Source organism: Aotus nancymaae, unplaced genomic scaffold (assembly GCF_030222135.1).
Source record: "Aotus nancymaae isolate 86718 unplaced genomic scaffold, 86718_ANA_hifiasm-v0.15.2.pri h1tg000029l, whole genome shotgun sequence".
Taxonomy (NCBI): domain Eukaryota; kingdom Metazoa; phylum Chordata; class Mammalia; order Primates; family Aotidae; genus Aotus; species Aotus nancymaae.
This window is the reverse complement of record NW_026988442.1, coordinates 89,690,759-89,711,931: the sequence shown is the minus strand read 5'-3', so window position 1 is coordinate 89,711,931 and position 21,173 is coordinate 89,690,759. Positions and strand designations below refer to the sequence as shown.

The 21,173-nt window shown below is 39.2% G+C and overlaps 1 protein-coding gene across 1 annotated transcript in view; it reads right to left on the bottom strand.

The window, feature by feature from the left end:
- Positions 1–21,173, bottom strand: part of CNTNAP5 (contactin associated protein family member 5) — an 882,261-nt gene that overhangs the window by 420,579 nt on the left and 440,509 nt on the right. Inside the window, exon 8 of the mRNA XM_021667927.2 lies at positions 2,268–2,532. Within this exon, the coding sequence (XP_021523602.2) occupies positions 2,268–2,532 (265 nt within the window). The remainder of the gene's footprint in view (positions 1–2,267; positions 2,533–21,173) is intronic.

Here is a 21,173-nt window from a genome sequence, read left to right as displayed (position 1 = left end):
GCCACCATGCCTGGCCCATAACACGTTTTTAGCCATGCTCCAAACCCCTGTTCTTTCTGTAATCTCAAGATGGCATGAAAGCATCAGTCAACTGCCATTTCTTTGGGCTTTTATATTTTGTATGACTTTGTGACTCTTGTGCATACCTGTGCATGTAATAATATGTGTATGCATTTGTCCTGTTAATTTGTCTATTATTAACTTCTTTTATAGACTCAAGCTATTGTAAATAACTTGAGGGGAAACATTAGAACTTCCCTACATGTGGAAGTGGATTTTCTGAGGCCTGCCTACAGCTACATGAATAAGTGTGGAAGATCTTCCTCCATTTAACCTTGTCATGGATGCAGCCTCCACTGGCAATTTGATTGTGAGCTTATGGGAGACTCCAAGCCAGTCACTAGCCAACGGGTCCCTGGATTTCTGATCTACAGAAACTGGGAAATAACAAATAAATATTGCTGTCACTTGATATGCAGTTATAGATAACTAATACACTTCAGTTTACATATGAGACAATGTTTATCCAGGGCCACAGGAAAGGAAGGAAAAAGGGTATTAATGCTTTTAAACTTGACTGTCTGAATTCCAGACCCAGGCCCTTCTGCTATGCTCAGGGGTTCAGTGGGCCATTTTGTTCACTTATGGACATTTGAATGTCTCCCATGATTTGACAAGACCAAACCTATGAGAAAAGAAAAACAGCTCCGAGCAGTCTGAACTATGTGAGTTATGCAAAATACGCCAAGCCCGGAGAGATGTCAGTATGAAACTTTAGTCCCACACCCTTCCCCTGAGCTCATGGCATCCATACTCTGGGCAATTGTTCAGTCATTTTTATCCTGACTAGCTGCCTCATTCATTATCTTCTTTCTCCTGGAATCTGTGATACAAAGAAATGCATAGGCAATTTTTAGCTGTTATGATTTTAATGTAAATTTCTGATAAACAACATAGAAACTGCTGCTTTTTCTTTTCTTTAAAAATCTGCTTCTAACTGCAAGTAATCAGAGCAGAGTATACATTCAGAGCAACTTGAATCTATATTCCCAGGTTGCAATCCTCAAACTTGGCCCAAATAAACTATCTACTTATGTGAATATTGCCTTAGCTTCTTCCTTTTAGGTCAACAACTATTAAGTCATATCCTTTACAGTTTAACTCAATTTTTGCTAATCTATTGGATAAAAACCCACACAGTCCAGTTGAGAGAAAAACATCTAAATCAAATTATAGTATAATCCATGATGGATGTTGACCTATGGTGAAAAGCAGAGGGAGATTTTTATTCAGATTGTTTATTTCTGTAGACTTCTGAAATAATTTCATCTATCAGCATGCTGCAGCACAATGCCTACCCAATCCTTGGCATGTGAGATTTGACCTCAATGAGTATTTGTCAACTTACTAAACACACCGCTGCTTGAAGCGCACCAGATATTGATAACATAACAGATGGAAAAGGAGGGAGAGGTTTTCACTGTTCCATGTTGAAGCAGCAGCAGCTGGAGGAGCCAGGGTATTGAAAAACACGACTTGTTCATAGACCTTTACCTATTGCTAGACAGTAAGATCTGTGGTACATGGCAATGAAACAGGGCTTCCCAAACTTTGGCCATTTGAGGACCAATTAAAAGTTTTGCCATTCCCTGGTGCCATGTATACAGATATGGTTTTTAAATGATTTTTAAAATGTATCGATTTTTAGGTGAAATAGAATTCGGGGGCTATAAAAAGTCCCATGGTAATGTGGTTTAAGAGGAGAATATAGACTTGGAAGTCAGACAAATTCAGGATAAAATCCCAGCTCCATCACTTGGGAACATGGGATTTTGAAGTGATTGCCATGATTTCTGAATTCCTCATCTATTAAGTAAAAAATAGTAACTTCCTTCAGTGAGCATGGTGAAGGTTCCATATGATACATGCCATGTTTGTAGAGAACATAGCAGAGAGCTCTATAAAATGTCTAGATTATGCTAAATATTCCCAGGCAAGGATTCTTATTCCATCTTTCCATTGAGGCTACTAAGAGACAAAGAAATTTAGGCATTTACCAAAGTTGACACAGCTAATTCTAAATTCACTGTTTCGTTTTGTTTACTAGTAAGAGAAAACAATGCTGCCTCTTCAGACTTGGAGTCAATTTGTGAACACTGGTCTAACCCACATCCCTGAAATTTAAATTCTGTATGTTTCTGTGAAGACCTCAACCTTTGCTGACTTGGCTAAACAAGAAACCGACCCAGAGTGCCAGCAGACAGTACCTGTGAGGATTTCAGCTACGCGTTCCGTCATTCTCTGAATCACGAGTCTCAGGATTCCACCCTCCAGGCTCAGCAGCAGGGTCCCTGAGCCCTCAGACAGCTCTGTGGACAGAAGCAGACCATCCTTGTTCCACGTTCGAAACTGGAAACTCACTGAGAGCCCATCAATTTGGGGGGTGCCGGGCAGCAGCAAATAGCTGCCGCTGGAGTTGACAAACGTGATGGGCACAATCTGTGGTTCGGAGCAGGAAAAAGTGACATTGCCCTGGAAAACAATAAAAGTCAAACATATAAAAGCCATTTTTTTATTCTGCAATCTGACAGCTGATATAAACGATCACCTGGAGCTGACCTTAATTTCAGGATCATTCTACATTCAGTGGCAAGATCTTAAAGGAGAAAAAAATGTCGGCTTTGCTCAGACACACTCACAGGATTGTTTTCTATTCTTGTGTTAGGGATCACAAGGCTATCTGCAAAGAGGGCCATCTGAGATGCCCAGAAGGAAGGGGGATGGAAGCATCCACACTTTCTAAGGGACATAAGAATAATTACATTTACTCATTATATAAATACCTATGACAAGTCAACTATGTGCCAAGCTCACAATGTGGAACGTGCTAAAAAAGGGATAGATACCTGCTTCTGCGGGAGCTGAGCAGGAGAAATAACTGGACAAGCAAATGTTATGCAAGCGAAAATAAAACAGGAGGGAGCTAGGGAAGGGTGGAGTGAGGGTACTTTCACTAGCATTCTCAGCAAAGGGCACAGTTTCTGCAAAGCCTTGAAGAAATTAGCAAAACAGCATCCCTACGGAATTCCAGGGAACCTGCCATTTCTAAGTAGTTAGTGTGACAGGAAGGGCCGGGTAGTATAAAGGAGGTAAGTCTAGAAAGGTGAGTAGAGGCAGAGCTTGAAAGCCCTCTGATGCTTCCTGAATAGGTTTCATTAAAACTAACAGTGAAGTGATATGGGCCATAGATTTAACTTAGTAAAAGTATTTTCAGTAACATAAATGAGGAGTGAATGAGAGGATTGCTCTTGCGGAATATTAAGTATGTATTGAACCCAAAAGAAGAGTAAGAAAATTATTCTTTGCATAAGTGTGAAGAAAATGGATCCCAGTTTATTTGAGAATCAGTAGAATAAGGAAGTTAAGAAATGTAGGAAATTAGGAAATGTGCCCAACTGAGCCCTGTACTGGGGTCACTTCTAATGGGTGAGTAAGAAGAGAGCCTGAAATATTTCATAAATTGTGAATAGGTGTTCTACTAGGAAAGCCATTTGGAATTTCTACTGTAAGCTCTATAGCCAACCACCTCCTATTTTCCATCCCTACCATTTTCATCCTTCAGGCTCCAAACACTGATCTCCATAACTACGCAGTGAGGTCCTTCAGGTAACTCCATCCACACAGCTGTGGACTTACCATCTTCCCTGTAAATGTTTCCCTTCAATTCCATGGCATAGCTGCCTTTGCATGACGCTGTGGCTCAGCCTTTCTGAGCTTGCTCCAGCAACCAGCATCACTTATGCAAAAAAGATAAGGATCCCACAAGCAGAACACCCTAATCTGAATAGCTACCTGGATTCAACTTTCCACCAAGGTAGTCAGGTGGCAGTTAGATATGTAGTAGTGTTCTCAGTCCCAGAGCAGGGTAATGGTTCAATTCCAAAAACCTCTTACTCAGAAAAACATCCCTGGGTCCCAACCGTGTTTGTTTATGATAGTCCTGTATTCTTGAAAATGTATAACAGTCCCCAAACAAACTTCTACAAGTAGCACATTTCTAATGATTTATTCATCAATCACACTGCTGTGAGCATATTATTGCATGAATTATTTGTTGTAGTTGTTCAGATGTTTTTTTCCCTTTAGGCTTGATCCTTAGAAGTTAATTAATGTGTCAAAGGGTAAGGCCCTTGATATCCATCAAGCAATCACCCACAGTTTATACCACCTCACTATGCCAGACAATAGGATAGGCACTTACATGCATATCTTGTGAATTCTGCACAACAATGCCATAATGTATTATTTTCTTCACTTAGAGAGAATAAATAACTTAGCAAAAGCCATGCGCCTGATTAGCAGGGAACATGGAAGACAAACCCATCTCTGTCTAATTTGGAGTCTTCTGCTTTTAGTCACCATCTCTGATACCTCCATCCTCTGCACTGAGTGCTACCATTAAAAAAAAAAGATCTACCAACTTGTTCTTGGTTTCTCATAGTTGCTTTAATTTGCATTTTTGGATCTCTGGTAAATTGCCTTTCAAGAATAAAAACATCACCAACGATGGCCAATTCATTGTGGCAGGGCTGTCTTTTAGAAGAATCCAAATCACAAATGCTCTGCAGAGAAGGTAGGAAGCAGTAACAACTTTTATTTATCTTTTCCTTTCCTGAGGTCAGTAGTATCATTTTCTATAAAAACAAATCTACCAGAGCACAGTTTCATTCAAAGTCTGAGATTGTGTGGAGTGGGAAAGTTCGCAAAGATGAAGGCGGCAAAGGCATAGGAGGGTGTAAAAGTACCCTCTCCCCCAAGTTATCTAAGACCCAGTTTAGCTTCACCAAAGCCCTCTTCTGAGAGCCTTCTGGATCACAGCCATGATAGGCAGCTTCAGAACAGTGGAGGACCTGAGATTCCTTCCTTGTTTGATCAGTCTGCTCACATCTGACCAGAGGTCTGGCTCTCTTTCCTCAATCTCCCTTCCTTCATTGTTTAATGGGCCCAACTACTTGAGCATAATACTGGGTTGCTCAGAATCTAAGGAGTTCCTGGATTGGTCCCTCAGGGCAAGACCTTTAATTAAATGCCTTCAGAGATTCTCACTATAAGATAAGGTTGTGTGTGGGCATGAACAACTAGCTCAACAGAGAGCAGGAAAACGTTGAAATGCACGGGGATACGCTTTCTATCTTCGGACGGTTTCCTCGCTCACCTTAGGCCAGCTTCTCTCTCCGTTCCCCCTATTCCCATCATGCTTTCCTCTATTATGCTTGCCCCTATGTAGCCACTCCTGCATCTAAAACTTTGGTTTTCGAACATGGCTCTACTATATACTCCAAGGGCAAAGCCAAGGGCAAGTAGGAGAGAAAAGAAGTGGATGATGGGAAATTCCTTCTACACTGAATCTGACCCAGCTCTCTGGGTGCACGTGAGTGTTTGCAGTTCAGCTTCCTGTCACACAGCTGCTGTGTGCCACTTTTCTGACAGTCCTGTCTCAGCTGTGCTTACTGCTGGCAGAAATGACGTACAGAGTTGAGGGCCATCGGTACCACCCCCATTCACCAAAGCGAGGAGAAAAAAGGAAAAAACGAGCTGCATGTAAAAGTGCTACTGTTAAATCAACAAAAACTGACCATTTTCAATAGTACCATTTTTGTCTCCAGAATCTGTCTCAAGACGGCATTTGAGGGAGTTCCCACTGGCCATTTAGAAATGCCATACACGAAGAAAATTTACTTTAGAATCATGTCAATGGAGACATAGCAAATGGTCAGTGGCCTATATTTGACCCTATATACCTCTTAATCTCTTTCTTCAAATACTCCTTCTAATCCCAAGAAGCGAGCTTCATTCCCCGCTAAGCCCCTTTGTCCCATTGTATGTTTAATTCCATTCAAGATTTTTCAAGCTAAGCACAGGGATTAGTGAGTTGTACACATAAATGTTACCTGAGCCTTTGCAGGCTATAGTAATTAAATTTACTCTGTGTACTTACTCTAATTTACTGTAATTGGTACAAAGTATGTCTGGTAAGGAAGAGTGCATTGATCAAACCTTCAAGGTAAAACCCACTGGCCTTGACCTCATAAGTGAGACTGAAAGGAGGTCAATGAGCTGCCCTGGGTCCACTTTTTTCCTCTCCGTATGTTATAAGAACTACAGGTCTTTCGTTGTTCAAAAATAAAGTCACTCTTCAAGGAAGGAACTCAATCCTTGGTGTCTGAGTTCTTTTCCTTACTGTATCCCCCAAGCACCAGTTGAACCATCGACTCCTCTGTCTGACTGTGGCGACTACGAAGTGAGTCACTTCTAGAGGCTTAAGTTTCTTTTTTGTAACCTGAGGCTGTTGAACTGAAAGGCCCTAATATGCCTACTTGTTCCCCTAACCTTGGGTATCTGAGACTGAACACCCACATCTTTACCATCTGTCTTGTCTTTGCAGAGGACTTAGGGGTCATTTGAATCATTCTACTTTTGCCATGAAAAGTGTAACCAAGTATTTACATTTCAGAAGACTTTTTCTTTGAATGATTCAGGCTGTAAAGAGGAAACTCAGGCCTCTTCCCTAATAATGCCTGTCTTGATGCAGGAAAGAGAGCAAGTATCACCATACATGATAATTATATTAAAATAAAAAGAAGTGAGCAAAAGATGATATAGTTTTACAGATTAGAAAAATAGGAAGGCCAAGCATGGTAGCTCACATCTGTAATCCCAGCACTTTGAATGGCTGAGATGGGAAGATCACTTCAACCTAGGAGTTTCAGACCAGCCTAGGCAACATGATAAGACCCCATATCTATTTTAAAAATGAATAAGAAGCCAGTATTTTAAAACACACTTACCAGAGTATAATAACCAATTGACTGATTATTCTTTTCCCTTCCCCCACTCCCTAGAAACTGTAGCCTAAAATATTTTACAAAGAGAAGCTAGATTAATGCAGAGCTGTATGAGGAACTACAGTGGTTGCAACTTTCTTGCAGATGACAAAATGGGAGAAATTACATGCAGCCAATTAGATGAGTGCCAGTTCAGGGGCTATGAAATGAAAACCAGAAGAAAACCACGAGAGAGAATGAAGTTCCTGATCAGAGCCTTCCTTGCAGACATATTCAGGCCATTCAAAAGTGTGCTGAATGCTGATGAAAATCCAATAAAACCCATCCACCTAAAAGCTTTTCTCTGTGGCAGAGAAACTCATCCAAAAGGAGCTATTGTGATAATAGTATAATTACAATGATCCCCTCATGACTGATGGATGGGAGTGTCATGGCAGAAGCTTTCCTTCCTCAAGACTTTCGACACAGAGAACACAGTAGTATTCAAGTCTTTGTCATGTGAATACAGAACCAATTGAATGAATTGACACTTGCCTGTTACACAGAGGAACAACTTCAGAAGATGCCGCTCTGCTGATAGACACAAGGATGGAACCATCATAGTGGTGTGAATGTGATTGTATAACAGATGGGATAGACTAAAATGTATTGCACAGGGAGCTAATGGTCCTCAGTGTTAGTCAAATATTCCTCAGTCTGGACTCTCATATGTTCATTGGTCACAGGGTATTTTAGCCAGGTCTCAGCACATAACATCAAAACTGTAATTTACTAAGCTAGAACAAGTACCTATCAGAACTGAGAAGGGAGACATTCTTAACAAATGGCTTCATTTGTACCCATTTCCCAGCTTTATGATTAAACATAATCCTCTGGTTATTTCACTTGAATCATTGAGGTACATGAAAAACTTTAGACCTTAGCATCAAAAGACAGCTCTGCTTGAATTCCCCATTTGGATGCTGGCTTTGCCTTGTATCTCTGCTAGGATTCCATCCTCTTTCAAGACTTTTACTTACTAGCCAACTCTATGTTGGCTGCAAAAACAATAGGTTATGCTAAAGTGAGCTATCACTGATAAATGGCTCAGATGTATTTCTATTAGTGGGTATTATTCCTCCAGCCAAACATTGGCCAGTTATTTCGGATGTCCAAGCACATTCCCTTTAGACTCATCTCATTACCCAAAGACTCCTATTACTATTGACTACTAGTGACTCAAGCTATTTAGCTATTTTGTGGAAGACTCCAGAAAGCTGCTGGCTGCTGTGCTTTAAATGAAAACTAAAATAAAGAAGCTATAAATAAAAAGCATGTGAGGAGCATGCAAAGTCAATGGTCTCTAGCTGATTCTCAACCAGGCTGTCACCACTGCTCCCTGACTCTCTTCCCCTAAGGCTGCATTTCACCCTTCAAACACTGCTTTTCAGCTAAACAGTAAAACTCTGGTCTGAGCTTGAGTCACCCGGGAAGAATAAAACAAGAATAAGCGTAGCTAGGAATAGACTATGATTAAAAGTAGAATGCACCGAATCCAGTCTGGCAGCTAAGGCAGAAGCCAGAGAAAGGGGATGCATTGGTGGCCCAGGAACATGGAAGGCAGACAGACAGTCTACTCCCATTGAGACTCCTCCAGTGTAGGCAGAGTGAAGTCCCAGTACGTCCTTCATTATTTCCTGAGAGGAAATAATAAGTCAAGTGGAGCTGTGCCTCCACTCCAGAGAACTAATTCTAAAGACCTGAAGAGAATAGAGCAGGTGCTGCCTGAAGTTCTGCTTAACCTTGACTGGTTTTCGAGTTTCTTATGTGTGCTACTTCCAAGGGTTACATACTGTGCTGAGCTGTTATTTACAAAACTTTGAGCTGTTATTTACAAAACTTTTTCATTGTGGATGTTTGTTTTGTTTGTAATCACCATCCAGACACCACAACACCCTGGTGAGTAAAAACTAAATCCAGCAGTTCAAGGCTGAGCTTCAATCATGAGGCATCAAACAAAACCAATCAAGCATTTATAAGCTGGAGAAAATGATCTTGATTCAATCTAATTTGCAGGGGAAGATTTCAAAGCCAGTTCTTGATTTTCCAAATGAGTACAACCATTTCTAATTTGATTTGTCTCAGAACTACCAGCACTGACGGGCATACTATCAGCAAATGGAGGGGAAAGACTGCCCTATGAGCTCAAGCTATCTTCTTATTCACAAACTCAGGGAGAGAAGGGAATTAAATTAAGGTTCTTTTTCATTCTGGGGCAAGAGAGGCTGCTTCCTTTTTTTATTTAATTATTTAGCATATCTCTATTAAGCAGTTCATGGGCCACCTTGATCCTCATGGCTAAGGATACAGTGAAGGAAAGAGACAGAATGAGACCCACCCAGGTGGAGCTTACACGGTAGTCGGCTAATGGTCATGGAACATGTCATCATAGCTATGACCAAGTGCCATGAGGGAGAGGAGATGCGTATTCTTCTGGGAGAGCATGTAACAAAGCATTGTAACAGGGCTTCATCAACAGCCTTTGGATTTGAGCTTTGTAGGATGAGTAAGGAGTGAAGCTAGGAACAGGACTTGGGTGGAGGAAGAGAAAACGGGGAAGGACAAGTACTGAAAAAGAAGGCCATCATGCATTTTAGGAATTTAAGTGAGACTAAACACGTGGCATTACTATGGGCGGGCAACATTATGCTTCTGTCAAAAGAGGCCTTCAAGGATAAAGATCATGCATATTTGGGTTTCATTTGAGAGACATCCAGGAGAGACACATTTTTAGAATTGGAAGGAAGGCCTTGCTAATGGCCATGGTGCACGGACAGGCTGGAAGATGGTTCCCCACATGGCCTCTGCCCTGGCCTCTCAACAGCTGCCTATGCACAGGCACCAGTAGACAAGGATCTACTGGAGCTGCATGCTGCCTTTGACCTCAGAGATTTTTCTCTTGCTTTTGCTTCTTTTCTTGTCCACCCAAATCTACTAACTCCCAGTATCAGTTCCTTGGCTTTGGAGTCATCTTTGGCTCCCTGACTATTGGTGTCTCTGTTTCTGGCCCTGCATTTTGTGTTTATTCCCTGTGCACTGAAGATGAACATCCCCACCCAAGTTTTTGGTTTTTGCAAACAGAGGTGCCTTTTACGCAAGAGGCAAAAGCCAAAGGAGGACCTTGGGCGCTGGAGGGTGGGAGAGAAGGAAAACTAGACCCACGATTAAACTAAAAACCTCTTTGTTTTAAATTTGAAAATAAAACTGCAGCTCCACCCTCAACATTTTTTAATATCAGTTAGCAAATATTGCACAAAGCTATTTGGAAATATGAATCAAGAAGCTAAAAACATTAATATTCCTTTTTGACACCCTACTTTCACTTCTAGAAGTCCTGAGGAAGTAATTTAAAATTAGACTAAGATTTACACATTGAGAAGCATTATCTATAGGAATACAAAATTGGGTCTGAAATTATAGAAATACTTAAGTAAATTATGGTATACGTATTTGAAAAACTATTTTGCCACCACTAGTAGTGATGTTTATGGCAAGAAAGAAAATTGCTTATAACATTAAATTGAACAAATAGAACACAAATTTACACATATGAATCAGGTGAAATATACCTATATAAATATCTAGGCATAGAACCATGACTAATATGCTAAATAGTGGCTCTTTCTGAGTGGTGGAATTATGGCAATTTTTATTTCCACAGTTAAAATGTTTTATATTTTCAATGTATTTAAAATAAAGAAGTATGCCTTTTTTACTAGGAGTTTCAGGTAAATAGTTTTCTGTATGTGAATTCATTTGAAGACTTTCATGACAAAAATATTCAGGGTCAGTAACTGCTATTAGGAAATCAGATTACTGAAAGAAATCATAGCAGTTAATCAGGTAGGAATAGAAGCAGCTAGGTTTGAAACCCCATAACTACTACTTTTCAAATGATTTCTGCTCTTGGATAATTTCAAAATTGCTTGTCTCCTCTACTGCAATCTTTAATCATGTGTCTGGTCTACTCACATAGGGCAAAAGTTACCAGTCATTATAATAGTAAGGTGTGATAGTTAAATGTAGGTGTCAACTTCACTAAATTAAGGAATACCTAAAAACCTACTCAGACATTATTTGTGGGTGGTCTGTGAAGGTGTTTCCAGAGGATACATGAGAGTCCGAGTGGACTAGGAGGGAAAGTCTGCCCTCAGAGTTGGCAGGCACCATCCAGTCAGCTAGAGGCCTAGAGAGAAAGAAAACAGAGAAAAAATGAATGTGTTCATCTATCTGAAGGAGCTGGGATATACTCTTCCTCTCTGATCCTTGGACAACAACTCCAGGCTTCTCAGCCTTTGGACTGGAGGTCTTACACCAGTGTCACCACCCACTTGAGTTCTCAGGCCTTTGGCCTCAGCTTGAGAGTTACACTATTGGCTTCCCTGGTTTTCGAGCCTTCAAACTTGGAGTTAGTCACGCTACAAACATCCCAGCATCTCCAGCTTGCAAAAGGCCTGTTGTGAGTCCTCTCAGCCTTAACAGTCATGTGAATCAATTCCCCTAACACACACACACACACGCACACACACACTCCATACTCTCCTATTCATTCTCTCTGGGGAACGCTTACTAACTCATAAGGCTAAAGGAAGTGGAGTGTGTGTGTGCGTGTGTGTGTGCGTGCGTGTGTGTGTGTGCGCGTGTGTGTGTGTGCGCGTGTGTGTGAGAGTGTGTGTGTGTGCACGTGTGTATGTGTTTATGCTTTCCTTTTGTCTCCAAACTATTTTTGGTCCAAAACAAAAAAAGTTTCCACTTCACATACAAGTACATGTTGCTTTTCTAGACAAAATTCACTTTAATGAGGAGTAAATATTCTTAGCTCCGAAAATACAAAAAAAAACTACGTTTGTTCTTGAGTAAAGACAGAAAAAGTAGCAGGTGTGTGTGAAGGGCAAATACCATCAACTGGCCTTGAAAATTAAACAAATTTTCAGCCCAATAATGAGTGTGTTATAGAAGTCAACTTCTAAATTTGATCAATACTATTTATAACATAGGAAGGAACATGTGTAATTATCTTTAATAAGTACCTTTAAGTTAAAAAAATTCATTAAATATTTTAAATTAAAAATTAAATAAAGAGAGGCTGCAATGCAAGCATAGCTCAACATATGCAAAGGAATAAAGGATAAAAACCTTATGATTATCTTGATAGATGCAGAAAGGAATAGTTGACAAAATTCAACATCCCATTATGAAAAATCTCTTAACAAATTAAGTATAGAAGGAATGTACCTCAACATAGAAAAGACCATATAAGACAAACCTACAGCTAACATCATACTTAACAATAAAAGGTTGAGCTTTTCATCTAACATTAGAAACATGACAGGGTTGCCCACTTCTGCCGCTTCTATTCAGCAGAGTGCTGGAAGTCCTAGCCCAAGGTTAGGCAAGAAAAAGTAAAATTTAAAAAATATGCAAATCAGAAAGGGAGAAGTAAATTATCTATGTTTGTAGAAGACATGATATTATATATTAAAAAATCATAAGAGCTCCACCAAAAAATTGCTAGAACTAATAAATAAATTCAGAAAAGTTGCAAGATACAAAATCATACAAATATAACTTGAATTTCTATACACTAACAACAAACTGTTCGAAAATTAAATAAGGAATCCCATTTACAATAGCATCGAAAATGGAAAGATATCCCATGTTCATGGGTCATAAAAATAAATACTGTTAAAATGATCATATGACCCAAATTGATCTGTGTATTTGATGTATGCCCTATCAAATGTCCAATGTCATTCTTCATAGAAGTAGAAACAAAAAATCCCCAATTTTTTATGAAACAAAAAAGGACTTCAAATAGCCAAAGCAATACTGAGAAAAAATAAAGCTGAAAGTGCTACATTTTCTAATTTCAAGGTATATTACAAAGCCATAGGAAGAAAAACAGTATGATACTGGCATACAAACAGGCACAAATACCAATAGAACAGAATTGAGAGCTCAAAAATAAGCTTATGCAAAGTGGTAAAAGGAAAGTCTCTTCAACCGATGGTGTTGAGAACAGTGGACATCCACCCACAAAAAAACATGATTAGGCCCTTGTCTTATAACACTCATAAAAACTAACTTGAAGTGTATTACAGACTTAAATGTAATACCTGAAACCATAATGCTCTGAGAAGAAAACATAGACGAATATATCCTTAGCATTGGTCTAGGCAATGACTCTTCAGATATGACACTAAAAATACAAACAACAAAAGCAAACACAGATGTGAGATTACATCAAACCAACAAATTTCTGCACAGCAAAGGAAGCAACAAAATGAAAAGGCAACCTACAGAACGGGAGAAAATATTTGCAAGCTATCTATCTGATAAGAGGGTAATATACAAAATATGCAAGGAACTCATCAAACTCAATAGCAAAAACAAAACTAACAACAACAACAAAAAACAAATAATTTGATTAAAAAAGATCAAAGGCCCTCATTAGAGATTTTTCCAGTGAAGACATCGAACTGGCCAACTAGTGTTCATATTGCTGATTGATTGTTTAGGGAAATGCAAATCCAAACCACAGTGCGAGTTTAAACCACAATAGTTATCATCTCATACCTGTTAGGATGGCTCCTATCCAAAAGAAGAAAACAAGATATAACAAGTATTGGTGAAAATGTAGAGAAAGGGAATGCTCATAGACAGTTGGTAGGAATGCAAGTTGCTACAGACATTTTGCAAAACAGCATGGAGATTCCCCAGAAACCTAAAAGTAGACCTACCATATTAGCAATTCCATTTCTGGGTATATGTTTGAAAGAAATGAAATCAGTGTCTCAAAGAGATATGCGCACTCTCACGTTCATTGCAGCATTATCCACAATTGCTGAAACATGAGAACTATCTAAGTGTCCCTCAACAGATAAATAAATTGTGACATCTCTCTCTCCATGTGTGTGTGTGTGTATGTGTGTATACACACAAATACATACATAAGATATATATATATATACACTCACATACATGTATAAGAAAGAGGAAAATCATACTATTTGTGGCAGCATGAATAAATCATGAGGTCATTATGCTAAGTTAAATAAACCAGATATAGAAAGGCAAATATGTGGCATCTCAAGAAGTCAAGCTCACAGGAGCAGAGAATAGAATAGTAATTGTCAGGGTTAGAGGGTAAGAGAAATGAAGAGATGTTAATCAAAGGGTACAAACTTTCAATTATAAGATGTTCAAATGAGTTCCTGGGATCTAATTTACAGCATGGACAATAATGGTTCTGTTAATTAACTGGATTGTGGTAATTATTACAAAATGTATACATATGTCAAATCATCACATTGTACACCTTGAATTTAAATACTATCTTTGTTTTTCAGTTAAATGTTTTACAATTTAAAAAAAAGTAAAAGGAAATCTGCTACTGAAATACTGATATTTGGGGGGGTGTGATATCTCAGATCAATGCTGTCTGGTAGAAATATAATGCATGCACATAAGTAACTTAAAATTTTCTGGTAGCAGTGTTTTAAAAAGGTTAAAAAAGATTAACTTAATTTAAATTTTAATACAGTGTTATTTAACTCAGTAGATATAAACACTTAAATGTGAAACCAGTATTAAAATTATTGCATCATAATAATTATATAAAATTATTTTACTTTTTTTTTTGAGACAATCTCATTCCATCACCCAGGCTGGAGTGCAGTGGCATGATCTCGGCTCGCTGCAACCTCTGCCTCCCGGGTTCAAGCGATTTTCATGCCTCAGCCTTCTAAGTATCTGGGACTACAAGCACATGCCACCACACCCAACTGATTTTTGTATTTTTAGTAGAGATGGTGTTTCACCATGTTGGCTAGGCTGGTCTTGAACTCCTGACTTCAAGTGATCTGCCTGCCTTGGCCTTTCAAAGTGCTGAGATTATAGGCATGACCTCCTACCCCCGGTCAATTATTTTACTTTTATATGAAGACTTAAAAATCTGGAATGCCTTAAGACACATCACAATTTGCACCAGACATACTTACTTAAAATGGTCAATAGTTAAACAAGACTAATGGCTACCATATTGAACAGCACAAATCTAGTGCATCATTATAACAGCAAGAATAGTTTTGCCAATTTTGACACTAAGATAGAAATTGTTTTACTTCTAACATAAGAACTCTCATATACTGACCTTCATTGTTCAAAGAGATTGTGTAGAGATCCCTAGTTATATATCAAAAATTTATTGTTCCTGTATTTCTTTTTTTTCCTTTCTTTTCTTTCTTTCTTTTTTTTTTTTTTCTGAGATGGAATCTCACTCTGTTGCCCAGGCTGGAGTGCAGTGGTGTGATCTTGGATCACTGCAAACTTTTCTGCCTGGGTTCAAACAATTCTCCTGCCTCAGCCTCCCAAGTAGCTGAGACTACAGGTGTGCACCACCACACCTGGCTAATGTTTGTATTTTTAGTAGAGATGGGGTTTTACCATGTTGGCCAGCCTTGTCTTGAACTCCTGACCTCAGGTGATCCACCTGCCTGGGCCTCTTAAAGTGCTGGGATTATAGACTTGAGCCACCTACCAGCCTGTTCCTGCATTTCTTAGTAGTGAAATACTGATTTTTTTGAGGCGAGAATGCGCTCAACTGGATGACTACATCTACCCACTTCCCTTGAAGACATGTGTTGTCAGGTGGCTAAGTTGGACCCATGAAGCATGGCATGGAAGGATCATTGGATGGGGACTTGCTGGAAGGCTTCTTAAGGGGAGCTGACTCAGCTGGGAGAAATATCCCCTTTGCCTTCACGTCTTCCTTTCTTCTGCAGCCTGGCATGCAGATAGAATACCTCAAGCTCCAGCAGCCTATTGGGACCCTCAGAATGGAAGAAATACAGTTGGAATGGCCAAGCAGAAGGATAGAAGGATCTGGATACCTGACTACTTCATGGCACTGAAAATTCTATGTTTTAGTTTTGTTTTAGGAAGTGGAGTTGGAGACTACTCACACAAGCACTTTAGGTAGTTTGCAGAGCCTAATTGTTATGGGCTGAATTGTATCTCCTCTAAATTCATAGGCTAAAGGCCCAGCACCCAGTACCTCAGAATGTGACTGTATTTGGAAACACGGCACTTCATGAAGTGACTACGTTAAAATGAGGCTGTTAGGATAGACTGTAATCTAACATGACTGGTGTCCTTATAAGAAAAGGATATTAGGACACAGACACGCCCAGTGGGAAGACCATGGGAAGACAGGGAGGAAATGGCCATCTACAAAGTGAGGGAGACGCCCTCAGAAGAAATCAACCCTGCTGACATTTTCATGTTGGATTTCCAGCTTCCAGATCTGTGGGAAAATAATTTCTGTTGTGTAAGTCAAACAGTCCGTGGTATTTTGTTTTGGCAGTGAGAGCAGACTAATACAGTGATAGAAGGAGTTTTAAGAGCCTTTTCTTAATGAAACCTCTGAGTTGAAAAGTATTTTAGAGATTATCTGGAGGACATACTTCTCAACCATAGAAAGCACCAGAAAGAACAAGCTTATTGTGTACTTTACACAATTAATTTCACTAGCTAGTTGTAGTGACCCAATTGACTGGAGAAGCCACATTTTCTGACAAACACAGTGCTCTTTCTAATTAGGTCATGGCATCTCTGCTGAATCAGGGAAGGAGAAAACGTTTAGTGGAGGGAGGCATCTGAAGATCGTCTTCTAGCACTCTGTCTCCAGGCAGCTAAGAATCAGACTGTACTACGGCTCTCCTAATTGTATATGAAGATCTTCAGCTATGGAGAGGATCAGCCTCCTATGAGAAGATGCTCCATGAGGAAGACATTCTTCTTCACATCTCATCAGCTCCTTCAATCAAGTTCATCTTGGTATAATCATCAAGCTTCAACAAGTATTTATTATGTGTCTCCAGTTTGTACTGTGCTCACTTCTTTACTGGAAATTCAAATTACTCTTTTCTCTTCTTATTAAAAATGCATTCACTTATTCAACTTTTTTTAATTGATCATCATTTTTACAATTTAATGCTATTTTAGTTAAAATTTAGTAACTGGGATTAGAGCAAAATATAAAATTTGTGTTAAGCATACAATAGCAACTAAGCACAGATTTGGCGTGAGAAGCTCTAAAGGTGACTTACTGAAAGACTAACAGCATTTATCTCTGGTGGGATAATTTTTCTTTGCTTGCTTACCTGTATTTTGCAAATTTTACACAGTGAACAATGATCGTGTGATTTTAAAATACAGGCAGCACTGTTCACAATAGCAAAGACCTGGAACCAACCCAAATGCCCATCGATGATAGACTGGACAGGGAAAATGTGGCACATATACACATGGAATATTATGCAGCCATCAAAAACGACGAGTTCATGTCCTTTGTAGGGACATGGATGAACCTGGAAACCATCATTCTCAGCAAACTGACACAAGAACAGAAAATCAAACACTGCAGGTTCTCATTCATAGGCGGGTGTTGAATAATGAGAACATATGGACACAGGGAAGGGAGCATCACACACTGGGGTCTGTTGGGGGAAAATAGGGGAGGGACAGCAGGGGGTGGGGAGTTGGGGAGAGATAGCATGGGGAGAAATGCCAGATACAGGTGAAGGGGAGGAAGGCAGCAAATCACACTGCCATGTGTGTACCTATGCAACAATCTTGCATGTTCTTCACACGTACCCCCAAACCTAAAATGCAATAAAAAATAAAATAAAATAATAATACAGATATGCATGATTGTATAATGTAAATATGCTCAGCTTCAATACATTTGTTTTAAGAACACACACACACACACACACACACACACACACCCCAAAAAATAAAGGTCAGGAATGGAATGCAGGTTCTATCACATGCTACTTACGTATCTTGGGCAAGTTACTTTAATGTTACTGAACCTCCCTTTTCTCAACAGCAAACTGAAACCACAAATAGCTATCTACTTTATAAGGTTATTCTGAGGATTAAAATAAATATAAAAATCAGTTGACAGAATATTTGGCATGCAATAAATGTTCAACATGTTATTTTCATTGCAGAGTATTGATAACAAGAAAAGGAATTACTCAAAATTACACAAAAATAGTCCTTTTAAAATGAAGACTAAAAAATCTACATTTGTATAGTATTTATGATTGCTTTGATAAAATTGCAGTTGACTCATTTTCTCTCTGCTTTTCTGTGTTTACACATTTTCCTATTTAAAAAAAATTTTTCATGAATAATGGTAATACAATGTGATTTGCAAGATACTTATTGGCTTATATTTTGGTTGTTGAGTTACATTGTTGAGAAGGCTGTGATTCTTGTACTTTTCCAGAGCAGTCTCAGCCCTAATGATCTCTGAACTCTTATGAAACATGGAGACTGACTGCTTCCTATAGTGTGTATGAGGGTTGCAAAGATACTTAGATCACAAGGCAGAAGACCTTGTGACCAAATGCCATGGATTGTCAAATCTTAGTATGAACATTCAATTTTGTGGATAAAACATGGAAAAAAAAAAGACCTAGACTTTCTTGGTCATTGCCAGTCTTCACAAGGAACTGAAAGTTTGAGAAAATGCACTGTAGTTTACTAGAAGCCTACAGAGAAAGCATTTGTTATTGTTGCAACATGGAGGATTGTATGTGCCCATGCACATGGAATGAGCTTCTAGGCAAGCTCATTTACATGGGCACATACAATCCTCCATGTTACAACAATAACAATCGCTTTCTTTAATGAGCTTCTAGGAAAGTTCATTCCATGTGTATGGGCACATACAATCCTCCACTGAAGTCATCTGGGGCTGCTGGATCTTCCATTTACCTTGGGAAGCTCGCATTGAAGTTTCTGTAACAAGGGTCAGATTTTCACTTACGGGCATCCACCATGTGACCCATATAAGTGAAGTAAATGGTGGGTTTTAGAGCACACCTTTACCCTAAAATTTGTTTGGAGATGAAATTTCTGTCAGACACATCAAATGTGGCTTATGGAGGCTACGTATGTTCATTTAGCCCTGTTCTGCATCTAAAGTCACATTCTTAAAGACCTAGTCAATCTGTTATATTTTATATTTAAATCATTATTAATATTTTTAAAGATAAGATATTTATTTATCTACTAGGTTTCTCTGATGCAATGGGGACAAATACCAACATCCTTCAGAGGGCTTGCTTCCTAGGCTGACACAAGGCATATCTCAGACCTCGTTAGAGCATCAGGGGAAATACTGAAGTAATCACTGGCCACCATGGGGAGACTGGATAACCCCATGGGTGAATGAACTGCTAGAGTGATGAGCTAAACTAAGGTATTAGATAAACAGAGAAAGAAATAGCAAGGAAATAAATCAATTTCAATGGAAGAGAATAAACTAAGTAAAACAATTTTTAGGTTAAATTTGAAGAACTTTTTGTGAGAATTATAATAAATCTTCATGAAGAGAGGTAAATTACTTGTGTATTTCTAATTCATGTCCACCTATAGAGTGTTCTAAACTTTTTGAGTATGAGAAATCCTTTTCAATGTAATAAATTATGTGGTCCCAAAATAAGAATAGTAGTTTCACTATTTTTTATGAGGCATATACATAATGACAAAGTTAGATAAATTGACATTTTACTAATTACAGGAGCTTAGATCTATATTTGTGGTTTTGGACTATATACATTTGTGAGACATGCTGGTGTTGTATAAAACTGTGATCAGGTGACATATAAAACCATGAATATATGTATGTCTCCTTTTGTTTTCCCAATTTCTTTTTACAATATCCAAGACCTCTAGTTTTTAACCAAAAGTTTTAAAAGAAGAAAAGAGATTGGAAGTTGTGCCAGTCATTTATTCTGAAGTTCAGTTCCAAAGACACTCTTCTTTGTCCTGTTTTTTTTTCTTTTTTCTTTTTTTTTTTTACATTTAAAAAAGTGTTATTTCAATAGTTTTGGGGAATAGGTGGTATTTTGTTACATTGATAAGCTCTTTAGTGGTGATTTCCAAGATACTGATGGACCCGTCACCCAAGTAGTGTGCATTGCACCCAGTGTGTAGTCTTTTATCCGTCACCCTCTGCTCACCCTCCCTCCAAGTCCCCAAGTCCATTATATTATTATTATGCCTTTGCATCCTCATAGTTTAGCTCCCACTTATAAGTGAGAACATACAATGTTTGATCTTCCATTACTGAGTTACTTAACTTCAAATAATAGTCCCCAATTCCATTTGAATTTCTGCAAATGCCATTATTAAGCCTTTTTTTTTTTTTTACTTTTTTTTTTTTATTGCATTTTAGGTTTTGGGGTACATGTGAAAAACATGCAAAGTTGTTGCATAGGTGCATTCATGGCAGTGTGATTTGCTGCTTCCCTCCCCCTCACCCATATCTGGCATTTCTCCCCATGCTATCCCTCCCCAACTCCCCCCCCGCTGTCCCCCCCACTCCCCCGCAACAGACCCCCGTGTATAGTGCTCCCCTCCCTGTGTCCATGTGTTCTCCTTGTTCAACACCCTCCTATGAGTGAGAACATGTGGTGTTTGGTTTTGTGTTCTTGTGTCAGTTTGCTGAGAATGATGGTTTCCAGGTTCATTCCATGGTTCATATATACCACATTTTCCTTAACCACTTTGTTGATGGGCAAGTAAGCTGGTTCTATATTTTTACAACTATATATTGTGCTGCTATAAACATGTATGTGCAAGTGTCTGTTTCATATAAGGACTTATTTTCCTCTGGGTAGACACCTAATAGTGGGATTGCGGATCAAATGGTCGTGGAGTTGGACCCTGCAAACGTTTCTTTTTTGTCGACTGGCTGAATGTTATGCTTTGTCCATAGGGGGCAGTAGAGGGCCACTGCAGGGTGATAAGAGGCTGGAAGCTGCTTCCAGGTGACTGTCCTCCATTACTACATTACTGTTATTTAGGGAGGCCCCGGGACTCTGCACAAGTCAGCCCCAGCTTCAGTCTCCCCACAGCCATCAGCTTCTCCAGGAAGCTGCGACCTAAGTTCTCTGGCAAGCTTCTTTGGTATCTGTATGCCGTGTGTTCCCCTGGTAACTGTACCTTCCTGAAGAGGCCTGAACCTCAGCCTGGGAGGTGGCAGAGAGAACATGTCTAGTCCTTATTCCTTCACTGGCCACCCTCTCTCAAGCTAGAGGAAGCACCTGATTTGTTGCACGTGATGCTTCTGGACAACTTGGAGTTCCATTTACCTGTTTTAGTAGTTATCCACCTTCTACTAAAGAGCCATTTATATAGATATTATTTTGCAATTTCTAACAACCCAGACCTTGACACATAGAGATGTCTTGATGTCTTGTAAATCTT